Here is a 20,425-nt window from a genome sequence, read left to right as displayed (position 1 = left end):
ACCACTTGGAAAGAATTACAGAATTGATGTGGCTACAAGTACATTTTTCTGGTATATTTGTACACATGCATTTCTGTAATAATTATTGAATCCTTTTTACTTTGAATTTGAAATACTGTTCATATATTTTATAAAAGTAAGTTGAAAGCCTTTTCGTTTTGAGAAAAAGACAATTCTTTAATGCCAAGCAGATTTGTTTCGCTTAGGACTTTGTTGGTGTGGGACATTAAGCCAGAGATTGAACCCAGATCATCAAGGTGAGAGGCTAGTGCATTAAGTCATGAATTGAAAGGAGTTTGCTGGTCTGCATCACACAGTCACAATATAGTGTGACTTGATTGTTTCTCTTTGCATAAAAGACAGGACAGGAATAGCAAACCTTATTGCATTTCAAGATTCAGTGGCGTTGGGAGAGCCCCATAGAAGCTTGCACAGCACCTTCTTATCCCATATATGGATTTAGAAAAGCAATTAGTCCCTCACTTACATAAATAGAGACAAGCTGGGTGAGATAATATCTTTTATTGAACTAACTTCTGATAGTGAGAGAGACAAGCTTTCAAGCTTGGACAAGAAGACCTGTGTGTAAGCTCGAAAGCTTGTCTCTCTCACCAACAGAAGTTAGTTCAATAAAAGATATTACCTCACTTGCCTTGTCTCTATTATCTTGGGACTAACACTACTACAGCAATACTTAAATAAATACTAATTTTGAAAAATCTGTTCAGTTTCTGAAACCAGCACACACTAACCAGAAACTATTTACTATCTGCAAATAGTTCATGCACCTAGTGACTTTATTTCTCTAAATGTCCAAATATTTGCAAAAAATGAGCCTGTTTCTTCAAGTTGCTGAATATCCTTAACTCCAGTTGACTTCAGTATCTTGCAGGAGCAGTTTCCTGTATCCCAAAACCCTCCTTCATGGTGACTGTTTGTTTATTCTTGCATGATAAATACACTGCATTATATATTTCTTAATATATACAAAATTTATCTGAATTCTACATCAATTTTTGGGAAAAAATACAGTTTCTCAAGGTTTTTTTAGTGTAGAACATCTGTTAATTCTTCAATAATTCTTTTTCCTCACTCAGACGTAGAAGAGGGAGATGCAATAAGTATGTATTACTTCAGGGGCTAAGAGTGAAAATAGTAAAGATTACTTTATGAATGAAGTACTGTGTTTGTCCTTTGATAGGACCCAAAATTGAGCTGGTCAGGCTGTATCAGTGTTAGAAATTGAAATTTCTGATGTTAACACTACTGATGACTAGAATTGAATATTTGGCTTAACTAGCAGTTTTGTCACTTGGTGATTAAACAGTTATCTGTCCAAAAAGAGCAAATTATAGGTTTTCAATATATAATTTTAATTTATATTAGTTTTTTGTTTCTATTTTTAAATCAATAATGTATTCTGTCCTATTCAAGTAAGCGTAAGTTCTTGAATAATTACACAGAACTTTTAAGAACACTTTTGTGGTAAGCTTTCTACAGCTGCAAAATTATAGAAAACGTACAGTAGATTTTAAGCCTTGAGTTGTAGCTGAGTGAATTGATCATGTCTGACAGGTTCTACTTCTGATGGCTTTCAGTTTAAGTAGAAGTGACAACCACCAGCAACTGCAGATATGTTTTAGCTGGAGTTGTGTGAATGAGATACTTTCAGTAATGGGGCATTTACTAATGGACTAAAGAGAACATACTGAAGCTATAAATTGAGCTTCTGTGGCTTTAGACAGATCCATGTAATGGTGTCAGGAAACATGTATTCATAAATAGCTGGATGTGAAAGAATAATTACTTCTCTGCTGATAGACTTACTGGTTTCATTTTATTGATACTCTTTTATGCTGATGTTACTGAATCTGACTTTGAACAGCTTATATTAAATGTATTATTTTATGCAATTTAACTCTTGATCCATAGGGAGCGATCAGAAAAGATGGCAGCTATATATCAGTTTTCCTAAATCTTTGTGAAACCGTTTTAATAATCTACCTATTAAAGTTGAGGTATTAAAATAACAAGTGGCCCTTGATATAGGACCCAAGACTCATTTCCATTTGCTCACATTGCCATTGTGTTTAATGATCCAGTGTATCGTGTAATAAAAAAAAAGATGATTTTCATTCTATAAGTGTAGGGTTGCTACCTGACGGTTTCTCTTTACAAGCTCAGGCTTAAAAGCTAGTTGAGGATAAACTGAAGCAAGATTTAAAGTAATTGATACATTACTTTAACAAATGAAAGTGATTCCTTTGATATTTTTAAGCTAATGAAAATAGAACAAAGCCAACATAGCTGGAATTTCTATGCAGCACATGAATACAAAGGGGGGCTGCACTGGGAGAATTGAGTGCTCAAGGTATACAGAATCAGGCCTTTACTCTCTGCTCTGAATGCTAATGAGTGTTTGCAAATATTTGTGAGCTAATTTAAATGTACACTCTTTATTTAGTCAGATCTTCTCAAATGTATGTAATAATCAACCTTTCAGTACATTTGTTGCAAAACATTTACATACTATGGCTAAATTGTGCTTTGATTCTTCTAGTTGTCATATTTCTGCCACTCCTGTGTTTCAGGAAGTCTCTGAAAATAGCTTAAAATTTATTCCTCGATCATTTTAAGTAACAGTCACTTTTTGACTGAGTCCCTGTATGCGGATACTGTTTTGACATAAACATATAATTAGTGCTAGATCGTTTTAAAAAAAATTGTCATTTACTTATTCTCCTAAAAACTTAATGATGTACAGGACAGCTAGATAGTCTAGTATCTGTGCAATATGTTGACATGTAAAGTCAATTTATGTTGCTGAGAAGACATGAATATCAACAGGCGAACAGAAAATCCCACAGATTAGAGATTTTAGTTTCAGGAAATACTATTTAACGCATTCTCTTTCAGAAACTGGAATTTCTAGAAATTAGTCCATTTAAAAAAAAATCAAGTTTAAAAATCAAGTTTTATGTCCATTTAAGGTTTCTTTGTGCTTTCAGATTTTCTTGTGTTTATGCAAAAGAGGTGTTTCGTAGCTAATTTTCTGTTTTACCATTAGGTGGAGCTGAGTTGTCCAAAAGAGATGGCATGGAAAGTCAACATGTACCGAGGATATCTAGCAATCTGCCATCCTGAAGAACAGCAGCTTAACTTCATTGAGCGCTTGGTAGAAATGGCCAGCAGTTTAGCCATTCGCGAATGGCGAAGGCTTCCTCATGTAGTGTCACACGTTCACACTCCCCTTCTGCAGGTGAGATCAAGAACAGCTGTACTGGGTCAGACCAATGGTTCATCTAGTCCTGTATCCTGTCTTCTGACAGTGGCCAATGCCAGGTGCTTCAGAGGGAATGAATAAAATATGCAATCATTGAGTGATCCATCCCCTGTCCTCCACTCCCAGCTTCTGGCAGTCAGAGGCCAGGGACATGAGGAGCCAGGGGTTGCATCCCTGACCATATTGGCTAATATCCATTGATGGACCTGTTCTCCATGAACATATCTTATATTTTTTTGAACCTCGGTGAGGTTTTTGCCGTCACATCATCTCCCTAGCAACAAGTTCCATTGGTTGACTGTGCATTGTGTGAAGAAGTACTTTTGTTTGTTTTATCATTGGGTGACCCTAGTTCTTGTGTTATGTGAAGGAGTAAATACATTCTTAGTTGTTCACTTTCTCCACACCATTCATGATTTTATAGACCTGAATTATATCTCTTTCCCCTCCTCCCCTTTGTAACCTCTTTTCCAAGCTGATTGGTCCCAGGCTTTTTAGTCTCTGTTCTTATGGAAACTGTTCCTTCTTCGAGAAGTGTCCCTGTGTGTGCTTCACTGTAGGTGTTTGCGTCCCTGCGCTGCTGATTGGAGAACTTTGGTAGTAGTGTCTGTTAGGCCCGCACACACGTTGTCTCTCCTTGTGCTTTGCCACAAGGAGGCTAGCCAGGGCATCCTCTGTTCCTTCTGAACCGTCCCTGGTTAGAGACAGAGCCCTTAGCTGTCCCATTAGCAGATCATTAACTCTACTTTTCACTTGTTAATCTTTAGCTTTTAGAAACCCGTAGCCTTTTTTTGACTTTTATTTGGCTGTCTTAAAAAACAAAACAAAAAAACACAACAAAATGAAGAAAGAAAACACTTTTTGTTCTTGTGTCAACCTCGGGTGGGGGAGAGATACCTGGACAAAGGTATGCCCAGCTTTCCAGGTTTCAAGGAATGTCGCACTTGCAGCGCAGTGATTCTGGTCACGGACAAGCACTCCCAGTGCATTCACTGTCTCAGCGATGGCCATAGAATCATAGAATATCAGCGTTGGAAGGGACCTCAGGAGGTCATCCAACAAAAGTGTCCCTTCTGCCAGCAGCTGCGACCGAGATCCGGTAAGGAATCTCCGCCAGAAAATCCTCTTCATGGATGTGACTTTCCGACCCCCATTCGTCCAGTGGGCGTGAGTCTTCCCCTCAACCTTCAACTTTGGAGAATAGTGGTTTGAAGAAACGGTCTGGGACTCCTCTCACAAGTCAAAAAAGAGAGCGGGGGTTCCCTCAGCTAGCCCAGGGTTAGCTGAAAGCGATCACCATCTCGCTCGATATCCTCGGCATTCCCGTCACCGAGATTGTCCTGCACCTATGCCTTATAGTTTCAAATCGCCAATTACGAGGCACTCACGGTGAAATATGACTACACAAATTACAATAAATTACAAGATTTTATTGATAAACTGACGGAGAGCTCCCGGAATTCCTTCAAGGCCATCATTCAAGAAGGGCAACTGGTTGCGAAAAACCTCTCAGGTTTTCCGAAGGAGGTGAAGACTACAGTGGAGGACCTCTCCTTTGAAGGGGTGAAGCTCTTTGCTGAGAAGACCAATGCCTCTCTCCACTTCTTGAAGGATTCCAGGGCTGCTTTCAGGTCACTGGGAATTTACGCACTTGGGTAAAAGAGTCACTTTAGCTCTCAATAACAAGAGAGGCCTGGTTCATCCCAGTTCCCGTCACAACGGAACTATGAGCCCCAGAAGAAAAAAGGTAAGTTCTTGAAACGAAAGCCTTCAGGTTCCCAGCCATTGACCCAACCACCTGCCCCTAAGCATCACGTTTGATGGGCAGATCGAGGTGCCACGAGGCCACTCTCCACTACTACCTGTGACCATGCACCCATTTGGCCACCGTTTGGCAGTGTTCCACAGTGCGTGAGAGCACATAACATCAGACAAATGGGTCCTAGAGATCGTCAGATCCGGATATTCCATCCATTTCACCTCCCTATCCCCTCCAAAACACCCTTCTCCGTCCCTCTTCAGGGTCCCTTCTCATGTGTCTACTGTGGCAGGAGATAGATTGACTGCTGCAGTTAGGAGCCATAGAACCAGTACCTCAACATTTACGAGGAAAGAGGTTCTACTCTTGTTACTTCCTAATACCCAAAAGGAAGGGTGGTTGGAGACCCATCCTTGACCTCAGAACTCTCAACAAGTTCATCAAAGCTCAGAAGTTCAAGATGGTCACCCTAGTGACAATCATTCCATCACTGGAACAGGCAGACTGGTTTTCGGCCCTCGACCTAAAAGATGCCTACTTTCACATCTCAATACTACTGGCTCACAGATATTTTGTCAGATTCACTCTGGGGCACGAGCACTACCAATACAGGGTCCTCCCTTTTGGACTTTCATTGGCCCTGAGAGTATTTTCAAAATTCTCTGTGATGGCTGCCCATCTACAATCTAAGGGATAATGATCTACCCTTATCTGGACAATTGTCTCCTCAGAGCCTGGTTGCTTCAGTAGGCTCATCGAGCCACCAAAGACATCATAAGCTTGTTCACAGAGCTGAGCCTGCAGATCAGTTCCCAGAAGTCGACCCTCACACCAGTACAACGCCTAAAATTCATAGCTGCGCTACAGGCCAAAGCCTTCCTACCTCAGGACAGGTTTCTATCCCTGGTAGACAAGGGCCAGCTAGAATCTGCCTCCAGCTCCTGGAGCATATGGCAGCTGGCATGGTGGTGATTCCACACGGCAGACTTCACATGCGATGCCTACAGCTATGGTTCAGTTCAGTTTACAGTCCAAACAGGGACAGTCTGGACAAACCCCTTTCACTCTCCATCAGGATCAAGAACTCCCTGGACTGGTGGAAGAACACGGCCAATGCACGCAAAAGGGGTCCCCTTCTTTCAGGCGCCACCTTCATCACTCCTTTCCATAGATGCATCCCTCATAGGATAGAGCGCGCATCTAAACGGTCGCCCATGGAGATCTCCCTGCACATCAATCTCCTCGAGTTGAGTGGTCAGGAATGCCTGTGCCAATTTCCTCCTGGTGATAACAGGATCACATACAAAGGTCCCGACGGACAACATAGCCTGCATGTATTATATCAACACCAGGGATGAGCACAGAGGCAATAAAACTGTGGAACTGGTGCATCTCTCACAACATCACCTTATCCATGGCTTACCTCCCGGGTACGCAGAATGAGGTAGCAGACAATCTCAGTCACACCTTCCCACACAACCACAAGTGGGAGATGCACCCGTGATTACTTCTCAACTTGTTTGCATGGTGGGGAGCACCGTCCACAGATCTGTTCCCCTGAGGCAGCGCGTGATGTACCCACCAATCTCCCTTCCAGCCACTCTGCACCTTCTCTCTCAGGACAAAGGGCCTATTTACCTGCAGAAATGATCCAGGTTCCAGATTTGGTGCACGTCCCAACAAATCTCTCCAGTGTCAGCAACTCTTCCTCATATTCTGGAATATGCCCTGACCCTTAACCTCAATTTTTATCCCCTAGCTCTCTCAGGGTCCACCTAGCAGCTATTACATCATTTCATAAACCTGTAGAGGGGTACTCAGTACTTCTGCACCCAGCCACTAAAGGTTCCTTAAGGGAATAACAAACCCTTAACCGTGATTTCCTACCCTGCCATGGGATCTAAACCTAGTGTTGAAAGGGCTGACTAGGCCTCCCTTCAAACCTATGGCCACCTGTTCACTAGCATATCTATTGATAAAAATTATCTTTCTGGTTGCAATTTCCCCTATTCTTCTAGTCAAGGTAATAGCAGCTCTCATAGCTCATCCCCCATACACAGTGTTTTTCCCTGACAAGGTTACACTTAGGCTGCATCCAAGGTTCAGCCCTAAAGTGACCTCCTTGTTTCACATGAATTCAGTCTAATTCACTTTCACGTCTTCTACCCAAAGCCTCCCCGAGACAATAGGGAGGACGTACTGCATACCCTAGACCAATGGTTCTCAACCTGTTTACCACTGTGAGCCACATATGCAGCTCTCTGTGTTATGTGGGCCGCATCCACACACTATATATACTACCTGTATGGCCCTCAGGGCTGCAGCTATGTGCTGATTCGGCTGCAAGCAGCCTACGGGCCGCAGGTTGAGAACCACTGCCCTAGGTGTTAGGAGAGCTCTTGCATTCTATCTCAATAGGTCAAAGGCCTTCAGGAAGTCCCCTAGACTGTTTCTCTCTATGGTGGAAACATCTAAGGGCTCAGCGATATCAGCCCAAAGACTATCCAAATGGGTCTCGAATTGCATCAGACAGTGTTACCAAATTCATAACATGACCCCTCCGGACTCGATCCATACACATTCCATGAGATCAGTCTCATTTGTCTCCTTCCTCAAGGATGTCCTATCTCAGAGATCTGCAGAGCAGTGACGTGGGTGTCATTCCACACCTTTGCAGAACATTATGCAATCACTAGGGACTCTGCCTCTGATGCCAACTGAAAACTGAACATTTATTCCTGCCCTTTGTTTCTGATCCATGAGAGGACCTTCCCTCTTATCCCATGACTGCTTAAAATCCCTTCATTACAAAATGATTTTTCCAGTAACAAGTTTCAGGATTTTAGTAATCATAAGAAAAAGGTTTTTATGAAACATAGTTGATATTTCAGGGAGGGCTAGGGGAAGATTCTCAAGTAATTTTATAGCAAGAAGCAACAAAGAGTCCTGTGGCACCTTAAAGACTAACTGTTAGTCTTTAAGGTGCCACAGGACTCTGTTGCTTTTTACAGATCCAGACTAACACGGCTACCCCTCTGATACTTTATAGCAAGAAGGAGTTCTTTTGTTACACAATACTCATTACTGAACCGTTATTCTGGTGATACTTTTACATTAAAATTGCAACATTCATATTTTGGTTGGAATTCCTTTATAAAGGTTATAGTTTACCTGCAGTGGTAACACTAAGCTTTGAGAAAGTTGGCCTTGTGGCTCAACCTTTTCTTTTAAGGGACTTTGGACCAGCTTATAAGTCACCGGACGGGCTCCCATTCACTTCAGTGGCCTTTGGAATCAGGCCCATTGTGAGGCTGTTATGCTGTTGCTTTATGATAACACCTGTGGAAATGTAGAATGAATCTGTAAAATGATTTTCTTTTCAGTTCAACACATTGTAAATACAGTACAGATTTCAGAAGCCTAAAATCTATAGGTTACTTTTAGTCTTAACTAGACTTATTCAGCTGAGCCAACTGTTTGAAGTCAGTGCCATTAAAAGAAAAATGTGTGTTCAGGAATGCTGGCATTGCTATTGTCGGAGTAGAGTTCTGAACACTAAGGTTATGTCTACAGATCAGTAAAATACCCGCAGCTGGCCCTTCTCAGGTGACGTTGGCTCACTGTGCTTGGAAATTGCAGTTTAGATGTCTGGACTTGGGCTGGAGCCCAGGCTCTGGGACCCTCTCCTCTTAAGGGGTGCCAGAGCCTGGGCTCCAGCCTGAGCCCAGATGTCTACTCTGCAGTTTTATAGCCTTACAGCTTGAGCCCTGCAAGCCCGAGTCAGCTGACCCAGGCCAGCCACAGCTGTGCCACAACTTTTATTGCAGTGTAGACATCCCCTTGGCTCAAGGCTTGGGGTCAAAGAAGAACTTGTTGTCTAAAACTCTGGCATTAGTGAAAGACTGTCTTTTCCAAAGGGTAATAGTGCTTAGCTGAAAACTACTGCAGACTCTGGGACCTAAAGCTTGAGCGTGTGTAGTCTGTTGAAATGAAAAAGGAAAAGACTTTAAATACAACATTTTATTTTAGCTCTAAATTGTAACACCTTAACCAGCACTAGGGACTCCCCTCTGTGCAGAAACCAAAAGCAAGACTTGCCTCAGAGGCTGTTTTTTCATGCCACTTTGTACATCTCCTGAAGATTCCCTTTTGTACAGCAACTCCCTGTCCACCCAGATGTAGCATACAGTTAGGAGACTAGGTGCCTTCTCACTGCATTGCAGCCCTCCTTCCTCTTCCCCTCCTCTCCTGCAGAATCTGACCATGAAAATCAGGATCAGAACACTGAGGAAGGGCTCTTTCCACCAGACTTTTTGGAGAAGACTATGTAGGAAAATAATTGCCAAATACACATTCCGCTACAGAAGAAGTAGTTTTCTTCTCACCACTATGGCTGATTTAGATCCACTGGATGCACAAAGTGATCAACAAGAATAGTGCTGCCTACTTACTTCATGCTTCCTACTTGAAACTCCTCTTTGGTGAACTGCATGAAGGGGAGCAGGAGGCACCAGCTCACATCCTAGTTTACTAGCTCTGTGATGTGCCTGGATGAATGGGGACTCCCCGTTCAAAGATGGAATCCTTCAGAGAATTTCCCCTAGTGCTGCAGAGGAGGCGAAGGAAGGGCAGATGGAAGACCTCTGTATTTGAGTGTATGTCTACACCAGGGGTCGGCAACCTTTCAGAAGTGGTGTGCCGAGTCTTCATTTATTCACTCTAAGGTTTTGCGTGCCAGTAATACATTTTAACGTTTTTAGAAGGTCTCTTTCTCTAAGTCTATAATATATAACTAAACTATTGTTGTATGTAAAGTAAATAAGGTTTTTAAAATGTTTAAGAAGCTTCATTTAAAATTAAATTAAAATGCAGAGCCCCCCGGATTGGTGGCCAGGACCCAGGCAGTGTGAGTGCCACTGAAAATCAGCTCACGTGCCGCCTTTGGCACGCATGCCATAGGTTGCTTACCCCTGGTCTACACCAGTGGCCTCCAAAGTGGGGTGCACCAGAGGATCCTTAGGGGTAGAGCCGCCGCGGCAGGGGGTGTGTGATCCAAATTTTTTAGTGATAGGGGTGCGCGATCAAAAAAGTTTGGAGACCACTGGTCTACACTACAATCGCTAGAATGCAACAACTCTAGGTGTGTAGCGTAGATGCGCTGACAATGGCTACATCAAATTATCCCTTGTGCTGATGTAAGGGGGGAAGCTCATGTAGGTGCCATCCCATCATGTATTCTGGAGACTAAGGTGCATGCTTGTATCCTGCACAAAGGTGATCTCAGCTGTTCCCCAGATACAGTATACAGTGGATAATGCCAGCAGCATGAAAAGTAGAACAATCCCACCTCAGACTGGGGATCACAATATTCCATGTCTCGGGAGTACGCTGCCTTTACTGCAGAAAAAAAGTCAGCTACACCCTGCTGGATAAAAGGAAAGATGGAGCTGGAGGCAGGCTGCCCTTGAAATGGGGTGTTTCTGGACCTAAAATTTCAGCAGTGGAGCATTTCCACTCACTTGTGCAGAGAGAGACGTGAGGAGCAGTTCATTAATTCCAGACTGCAGGAACCTCCAGCAGGAAAATAAACAACTAATTCAATACCACCTACATCAACTGACATAACTCTTCTGGCAAATGTCAAGATGTCATTTAAAAGTAGGAAGAAAATGTTTATAGCATAAGACTTTCCTACTTTTTCGTGGAACTGCAGTACGCTGTACATAGTCTTAAGAAATTATGCGCATGCTATCTCATGTTTACGTGCCAATCCTTGACTTCTGTACAGAAACAAGTGCTGTTTCAACTGGAAAACCAAGCATATAGCACACAGAGACTCAGCTCTTCTATTTCTTATTTCTAGATTAGACCTGAACTCACTGCCAACTCTTGAATCATTTTTAACAGAAGTTATTTTGACTTTAGAAGCAGGCATGCTATTATCTGCATTTCTGCAAAGAGTACTTTCTTTGGAATAATAGAAGTAAAAAGCTGTTGTTTTTTCCCTCCCTAGTTAAACAGGACCTCAGGCTTGGGTGTTTATTTAAAGGCTCAGTGTTTAAAATTTGTTTAAGTCCTTTTTCTTGTCATCTTTAATGACCTTCTCCAGAACCTGCTGCAGGGTTTGACAGCACTTAGGGCTAGAGTTTCTGGGGTGTGTGTGATGTGGTGTGTGGAGCCTTTTTGTTTTGTTTTTTGTTCTGTTTCCTTATGTAAACCTAAAAATAAGATCCACATGAAAAATTAGGGGAAAGAGTTTCTTCCTAGTCATATCCTGAAAGGGTTGTGAAAACCTTTTGAGAACATTCCTTTTAAGCACTCAGAAATGTCTTTGAGGCATTTTGCACAAATTTAAAAAGTCTCTCTCCTGAAGAGTGGGCAATTTAAGTTCAACCTGACACAGCAAGTATGAGTCATAATAGCCTGAGGAGGGGGAAAAAGAGAGGAATGACAGGTGCTGGTGATATTATACCTAATTCCGTAAGGAATGGCACATCTTGAAGGTTAAAGAGCTAAGCTTCTAGTTAGACAGAAGGCTACTGGGTGTGGTGGCTGACTCTCCCATAATTTGCATAGATGCTGCACTACAGCCAAGAAGGATTCCCACCTCACATCTTGCAGTATAAAATATCATAACCTGATATGTTTTTCAGATGGTTTTAGCTGCCTGTATAAACATTTTAGAACTTCAACAGATTTTTTTGATGAATCCGTTCCATTGCCCAGGGGGGACGACGACAACTTTTTAGCTGTCAAAATGTTTTTTTTGAGTTATTGATCTGTTTTTCCTGACTGTTATGGAAAAACCACAAAGAGAAATAATGACATTGAACTTGCCATATGCCAAATAATTACCTTTTTAAGGAAAAAGGAAAAAAGCTGCAAAGGACAGAACTTAGATATTCTGATACCAATAGAACTCTTTCTTTCACTTTGTTGTTAAAAATTGAATGCCTTTCAACGGCTATTGAAAATATTTATGCCCCATCTATACCAGCCAGCATGAGCAACAAAATTGTGTTTTCCGGCTTAATCACACTCTTGAGTACATGGCACTCTTCCAAAGCCTAAAGCGTAAAAGATTTGAATGCCTTCGGGTCACAGGTAAACCTGGGAAGCCAAGATTCTGGGAAGTTTTAAGAAGTGGGACTCGGAAGAGGCTGTCAGAACTTTTGGGTTTGCCATTATTGAAAAGGATAGTCTTAGGAAGGGGGTTAATTTAGGGCGGACCTGTGAAGATTTGGTTTGGGTTTTCTTGTAGTTCTCACTTGCCATTTAACATCTCAAGTTCTAAGCTGCCTCAAAAGTGAGTGTATGAACTATAGGTAACTATTGTCTGTGGGTAAAAATTCAAAAGTGCCTAAGTGACTTAGGCCCTTAGGTCTCTGTCTCATTGGCTTTTAGGATCTGAAATTCTTAGTCACTTAGTAAAATTTGATGTAGGCTCCTGACACTTCTGAGAATTTTACCTTGTGCCCTTAATTTTGTGTTGTACAGAGTCTACTAGTTACTAAAAATTGGCTTGTGTTACTATTTAGAAAGTTTAACTTTTCACATCTAGACTACTGTTTCGACCACAGCCCTGTGCAATAGTGTTGGAAAGATAGCACCAACTGTTCATTTCTTAATGGACAAATCCTCATGTCATTAAAACCCACCATTACCTTGGTTGGCAATTTTAGTAGAAAATCCTAAATTGATTGGGTTTGGGAGTAGGGTGACCAGATGTCCCGATTTTATAGGGACAGTCCCGATTTTTGGGTCTTGTTCTTATATAGGCTTCTATTACTCCCCACCCCCTGTCCCGATTTTTCACATTTGCTGTCTGGTCACCCTACTTGGGAGCTACCTTCACATATAGACATGGTGCATCCCAAAGAGGGTAAGACGTTGCCAGGACAATGCCAGGAAGCTTGCAGGGTCGCTACCTGTGGCGCACCTGTTTTACACATAAATTGGACTTCGTTTTTCTGGTAAGAATCTGACACCTTACACAAGCAATACGTTCATGTATAAAGCCCTCTCTTCAGCGTTTTTAATGGACTGTCGTGCTTTATGAAGTTTCCCTTACCCTCTGTGGCTTTTGCAAGAGTTAAGATAGGTCTCTTTTCCTTATTCTTTGTACTCGATATGATCCATAAATAGCAAAACCTTAAATCTGAAAGATCTATAATACATAACCGAAATCATTATGCTTGTGTGGACATGTCCTACACAGTAGCCTGTTTCCCTGAAATTTCTTAATCATTTATGCTGCATCAGATGGGTAGTGAATGAATACATAAGGTTTCTACATCTTAAAATGTGAGTGTCAGAGTAGAGTTTTGATAAATAATAGCAGAACACTTCATTTCATTGAGATGTTACATCTGGAGGATGGCTTGATTGAATTAACTCCTTGCTACCAAGAGTTGGGAATTTATTTAGCTTTTTTCAGGGCTGGCAATGGATGTGCCTAGACCCTCCAGCATGAAAGGATTAATGTTGCTAAATAAAATATTTAAAAGGTTCCACATGTGACATCAGTTAAAGTTAGTATTTTTAAATAATCTTTATATATATCCCCAGTGTAGAAATGATAAAATAGGCAGTGAATGATGAAGGTACAAACCAAACAATGAATTTGCACTGCAGTAATTACTTTTTTATATCAGATAGTGTGTGATTAAATACCTGCAAGAAAATTAAATTTACATGATGAATGGAAGTAAGAGGAAGGTTAAGCTATTGTGTGAGCTGATACTGAGATGATTGTGGGAAAATATTACTTTCCTTAATTTATTTTGTTTCAAGAGATTTAACTTTGTAAATGTGGACTGATTTTTGAACAGTTATTTTATTGAGTTGATTAACAGTGAATGCAAATGTTATCTATTGAGAAGTAGCTTAGAGAATAGTATATTGGTTTAATTGTACTATAGATGATTAAATTCCAGTAAAGAGTATGGGTCTTTTCTGTAGATTGTTGAAGTTCAACAAAATGTCTGCTGTTTCTTGTAGGTGTGAGAATGCTGCCATCTTCTGTTTGTTCGTTTCCTTGATTTGAGCATGTTGGATGGCTGTAAAAGTCACTTTTAAACTGGTTAAATACTACGAACATTAACATTTTCGAAATGTCGTCTTAGTTTTAAGCAAGCATAGACCATATTTTATGCAGTTATGCTTTCATTGTGGAGTTCAGGAAGGACCAGTAACTATTTTTACAGGTTCTATAAAAAGTTTGCATTCCATTGATTTAAGATCAGTACTTTTATTCCAGCCTGCTACTTTATCATAAACTAGGTGCTATCTACTATTTTCTGGTGGTCTAAAGTTGATATAAATTCAGATTGTATTTGAGAAGGCTTCCAGTCAGAATTACTTTGTTTTCAAGCAGTATTAATAATTGAATCATATGAAAATCTAAATAAATTTTGACCGTTTTCTTTCTGGTGATTACAGAGTGGCAACTAGCCAGCCAGCCAGCCATTGTTGTCATTTGGATTAGGGATGTATGGAAAAAATACTGTCGCAAAATAAAATTTGGAGAAGATGTAAAAAATTGCAGGTTCACCACCTCTAATACTTCTGGTTTTCATGAAAAATGAGTATTTACAGGCACAGATTTTATATGCAAGACCTGTTGAAAGGGTTTTAGACCAGATAAAATAAATATAAGTTCTATTGTTAGTTCCACCCTATGTGAGAAAGCCATACTAATTGGTTACCTGAACTTTTAGCTGAGTCCCAACATTTCCCCCCCAAAGATATTGGCACAAACACATACTATTATAGAGGAAATAGCTACAATCAGTAATGTCCACTCAGAACATACATGGTGTTAATTTTTTTTTTCCATAGAATATCAGGATTGGAAGGGACCTCAGGAGGTCATCTAGTCCAACCCCCTGCTCAAAGCAGGACCAAATCCCTAAATGGCCCCCTCAAGGATTGAACTCACAACCCTGGGTTTAGCAGGTCAATGCTCAAACCACTGAGCTATTCCCCCCGTTAGGTCTCCTTAGAAAGACAGGAATGCACTGAATGAGGTGCTTGGTACTTGATTTGCCTTTCTGGAAAAGATGAACGTCTGAACCATGCTACTGGAATTTTAAACCCAAGAGTCTAGGAAAGCACTTAAAAAACAACAACAACAAAACAAAACAAAAAAACGGTTTAAAGACATCACCTCTGGCATGAACTGAGTCTCCAGGCTGGTGATTCAGGATGTCAGTGATCTTACTTTTATTGAAATTCTTATGTCAAAATGCTGATTCTACCTTTTGATTTTTTTGGCTTAATTAAATTGGTTATTGACTGTGTCCCTTCACAACAGGTTATGAAATCCTCTGATATCTCATCGATAACCAGTTTGGCAAAATAAGAATATAAATAGCTCAGCTGTGTACTAAGTGACTTAACAATCAAATTATTGGTGGATAACTTCATCTGATAAAATAGTGTGGACTATTTATACTTCTGTAGTGCTGCAGTCTTAAGATAGACTTCCTTGTTTAGTGACCAAAAGTGTATGTCTTGTAATTTTATATTCCTTAATCCTTCTAGGCAGCACAGCAAATTATCGAACTTCAAGAGGCAGCACAAATAAATGCAGGGTTGCAACCAACTAATCTAGGGAGGAATAACAGCCTGCATGATATGAAGACTGTCGTAAAGACTTGGAGGAACAGGTTACCTATTGTGTCAGATGACTTATCCCATTGGAGCAGCATTTTCATGTGGAGACAGCATCATTACCAGGGTAAAACTGCCTGGTCCAGCATGCATTCATCATGTAATTTTCCAGACCACCCACTGTTTTAAAAATATTATTTTTGTAAATGTATGTCCATTCTCTCATTTCAAACACTCAAGAATATAATTGATTTTGATATTTAAACGATCAATTTGAAATAGAACTTCGTTTTAAAATGTTGCATATTTTGCATCTAAAACATACATTTTCAAAGCTAAAAAAGTTTGAGTATCTTAAATTTCCATTTTCATAAGTCATTTGTTCGTGTGTATTTTCTCTGTATAATGTTTGTTTTATAATTATTAACTTTTTACTTTCTGTCTCTGTAGCCATTGTAACTGCCTATGAAAATAGTTCTCAGCATGATCCCAGTTCCAATAATGCTATGCTGGGAGTTCATGCTTCAGCTTCAGCAATTATCCAGTACGGAAAGATAGCTCGGAAACAAGGACTGGTCAATGTAGCGCTGGACATATTGAGTCGTATTCATACTATCCCTACTGTGCCTATTGTGGATTGTTTTCAGAAGATTCGGCAGCAAGTCAAATGCTACCTTCAGCTGGCAGGAGTCATGGGCAAAAATGAGTGTATGCAGGTATGTTAGTATTATCTGTGTCAAGACATGTTGCTAGGAACTTTGAGGGTTTGATCTGCCATCCAGTGTGTAGAGAGGGGGGAAAAAGACTGTCACAAGACTAAGTGAAGATTTAAACTAAGTTTTGAGTGACTTACTATATGTGTGATGAATGTCAGGATATTAAAGTGAAACTGAGTGAGTTAAATTGACAAGAAAAATGGAATGTGACGGTAAGCAAAAGAAGCTGAGGTACAGTATTGGGTTTAGTGAAATTTAAAAGTGGAAAAGGCAGTGCATCGCCTACCAAATGCAAGAATTTTGCATAAAGGCCAAGAAAAGTTGAAGAAAATTCTGCATCTGGTTAGATTTTTAGAAAGCATTTTTTTTATTTATTTAAAAATTCTAACAGATTGTTATTTATTAAACATCAAGATAATTTCTATGTTGGCAGCTTTTTAGGAAGCTTTTTCCTTTTTATTGCTACAGAATTCATTGTACAAGGCTTTTTCATAAAAATTTGTTTAATAGGGCCTTGAGGTTATTGAATCAACTAATCTGAAATATTTCACCAAGGAGATGACAGCTGAGTTCTATGCACTGAAGGGAATGTTCTTGGCTCAGATTAACAAGTAAGTATGTTGTTTGGCTGAGATACCAGCACGCATTTGGGAGAAGTGCAACATAAATGTTTAAGCAGCAAATGTTAAACCAGTATAAAATCAGGATAAAAATGAATATACATACTGATACTTAGCTTCTATGTGGTTTTTAGTAGTAATACACGTCACTTTACCTCTTCAAAAAATTGTGGAAAACTAGGTCACGTAATCCTCGCACCCCTTCTATTAGAGAAGTTTTACATATTGAGAAAAGGTAAAGTTAACTGATTTGTACAAGGTACCACAGTGAGTCAGTGGCCGATCTGAGGTTAGGACACAGAAGTTCTCTGCCTAGTTCTTTGCATAGTCCATTCTGATTGTCTTGTATGACAAATATAATATCATAATAAGATGGGATCTGCTGAAAAGGAGACATCAATATGAGTAAATAAGTTTTTGGGTAGAGAGTTACTTTGAGAAAGCAGTTCACTTATGAAAAAATCCTGCTCAGCCCATAAACTCAGAGCTGTCTGCTGAGAAAAAGTGGTATTGCTTTCCCTTTCTTAAACAATAGCTATTAAAGGAATAAGAAACAAAATGGTGATGAAATACAGCACGTTGTCTAAGTAGTCTGAATCACACAATATGGCAGTGCCATATACAAACTCTTTTCAAATAATATATTGAAAGCTTGATACAGATGTGAAAGTAAGCTGGTATGGTCCGGTATGGTGTACCGGTAAGAGCCGGTACACAGCCAACCGTACCGTCAGGGGGCAGGTTCCCCAGGCCGGCAATTTAAAAGGGCCCTGGGCTTCCGGCAGTGGCTGGAGCCCCTGGCCCTTGAAATCACTGCCAGAGTCCTGCTGCTGGAGCCTTGGGGAAGTGGTGGCGGCTGGGAGCACCAGGCCCTTTAAATTGCCGCCAGAACCCCAGGGCTCCCGGCCGCCACTACCGCTACCATGGGGCTCTTCACCCTCCCACGCCCACTCCTTTCCTCCCCCGCTCAGGACCCCTGCATACCGGTAAGTCCCTTAAGTTAATTTCACCCCTGGCTTGATACACACTGCAAAGGGCTCGCCTGATTAAAAACATTCAATTCTAAGGCTTCCTTTCAAACAGATACTTGCCACCTGTTTTTTTCCTCCATGTTAAATAAGTGTTTTATTACTGTTGGGAAGGATATGGCACCTTTAATCCAGAAGGCAAACTAATTTACAAGCTATAGGTCAAATTTTGTCCCGTGGTAACTATGCAGTTTCGGTAGAATTCGTCAGGAATTTGCATACGCGTTTATAAAGGCATTATTTTTGCATGCTTTATGTAAGGGTATCACTTCACTCACCAGTACAATGTAGCCCCTCCTTGAGTGAAATTCATCAGCTTTTAAACTGTACACTGAAACACTACACAACAGATCAGGGCAGGAAATGATGACTATCTTCTTCAATGGAAACTACAGGGAATTTTAAACAGGTAGAATGTAATTACTTTGATGGGAAGTGCAAGAGGATCGTTAATGGCCACAAATGGGCCTTAGTTTTACACTTCATCTGAAAGACAGGCAGTTTAAATTTTTAATGGGGGCAGATAGAATAAATAATTAATGCTGTCTATCTATAATCCAAGTAGATTTATGGGGTAGAATAGTAAGTTTTTAAATGCAATTATAAGATATTTACTCTTCTCTCTCTTTTTTGCAAAAATATACCAAATTAAGTGTAGAATTTCCGTAATGTATTCGTCTCATACAATTAGCAAAATGAAAGTAGCAGTTTTGCATTGAATGCCCCAGTGAATGAGTGAATTCTTTGCTGCCTATAAACTGAACTGGAAGTTAAAGGTCACCTGTGGGTGTACCATCCCCCTTTGCCGCCCACTCTGTGAACAAGGTGATAGAGGTAGTGTAAAGAGTCATCAGAGGTGTCAGAGTGATAGATAATACAGGAAAGAGGAGAGAAAGGGAAGACTAGGGACAAAGCTGATTGGTAGAAATGGAAAGTAGTGATAAAGAGAGTCATTTATCAGACTGCTCTCATAGTAATCTGTTTCAAGACTGCACAACCTAGGACATGGAAAGCTATTGGAGGAAAATAAAGTGGCTGTGTAATATTGAGGGTAATTAGTTTTTTAATAAGCTATTTGACAGGCACGGTTATTTTCATTTACATCATGATCTTTTCCTAATGCTGGTCACTTTAGTTTTTGTATTGCTACAGATAATTACAAGTTGGGTGGTCTTCCGAATTAAATATTCATATTTTTGTATTAAAATGAGATTAAGGTTCACTGTTAATAGAGAAACACGAGCAATACTTAACTATAGCACTGTTCATTCCAATACTTATCTGGTAAGAGGAATGTATTTATCTTCAAGCACTTCTATATCAAAGGAGCCAAAATGCTTTGAAAGATTCCTCATTTCAGTGTTGCTGTACATACGTGTGAGGGATAAAAATTGATGCTGAAGTGAGGTCTTTCATCTCTTATTTATTAAAATTGTTTTGCTTGAAACGTACTTAGTGTGTGCACCATATTATACAGATTCAAGGGTTTATTTATATTGGGGTAGTTGGCACCATATGCACAACCTTCTGTATTTGAGAAAAAATCAGAATGGGAAATGTTTAAGGTCTTAAGGTTATCAATTGTAGGGGGAGTTCTGTGACCTGTGTTACACTACACAGGGAGTCTGTTACACTACACAGGGGGTTTTCAGACATCACAGTGGTCCCTTCAGGTCTTGGAATCTATGACTCTGTGAATTCAATACCCTTTTAGTTGCCAAAACCTTCATTTTTCTCTCTCCTGAAATTAAAGTATATGTCAGAGATCTGTGATCCTCCTCAATCCCCCTTCACCTTTTGTCCAGAAAGCCACATGTTCTGGCTGTGAAGAAATGGAAGGAGTCACTTTCAGATCATGTTGATTTTGTTGCTTTATTAATTTCAGTATGGGAATTCCACACTCTTCCCCTAACTTTTCTGCAAAAATCTCTCACATTTGTTTGTGAGTTTCATCTCCAAGTCCTGAATGTGTTGGACAAGGAATTTGGATGTCATATCAATACATTTTCAATCTGACTTCTCCCCTTCACATCCTCCCAATTTTTTTTCCCCTCCCAATTTTTCCTCCCTTCCTTCATCCTTCCTGTGTCATTTCCCCACCTTTTCTTTCCACCAGTATTGCAAACAAGTGTTGCTTGTTTGCCTTGCAACAGTAGTGAAAGTGATTTGCTCCTAATCAGTTTCCCCTGCTGCTTCTGAGACACAGCAGAATCACTCTGTGCTGGTGCAGCACGGGAGCAAGTCTCAATTGTGACTGAAGCGCTTTTTGGGGAAAATGTTAATGTGGCAAACTAGCTTTTGTTTCTCTTTACCCCCAACTAAAGATCATGCCTGGACAAAATGCTTTCCCTGTGGCCTAGTTAAATGAAATCAACTAGGACTGGGTCAGTTTTATACCACTCCTG

The 20,425-nt window shown here is 40.4% G+C and overlaps 1 protein-coding gene across 3 annotated transcripts in view; it reads left to right on the top strand.

The window, feature by feature from the left end:
• The window catches only part of TRRAP (transformation/transcription domain associated protein), a 156,547-nt gene that overhangs the window by 94,581 nt on the left and 41,541 nt on the right, over positions 1 to 20,425 (top strand). For 2 of the 3 annotated variants that reach the window (XM_026650609.1, XM_024208476.2), the window contains 4 exons: positions 3,068 to 3,259; positions 15,588 to 15,816; positions 16,107 to 16,372; positions 16,883 to 16,983. In XM_026650609.1, coding sequence (XP_026506394.1) covers positions 3,068 to 3,259; positions 15,588 to 15,816; positions 16,107 to 16,372; positions 16,883 to 16,983 — 788 coding nt within the window. The remainder of the gene's footprint in view (positions 1 to 3,067; positions 3,260 to 15,587; positions 15,817 to 16,106; positions 16,373 to 16,882; positions 16,984 to 20,425) is intronic. The other variant, XM_026650611.1, reaches the window with a different exon arrangement.

Source organism: Terrapene carolina, unplaced genomic scaffold (genome assembly GCF_002925995.2).
Source record: "Terrapene carolina triunguis isolate 2854851 unplaced genomic scaffold, T_m_triunguis-2.0 Scaffold93, whole genome shotgun sequence".
Classification (NCBI taxonomy): Eukaryota; Metazoa; Chordata; order Testudines; family Emydidae; genus Terrapene; species Terrapene triunguis.
This window is presented reverse-complemented; position numbering and strand designations above follow the sequence as displayed.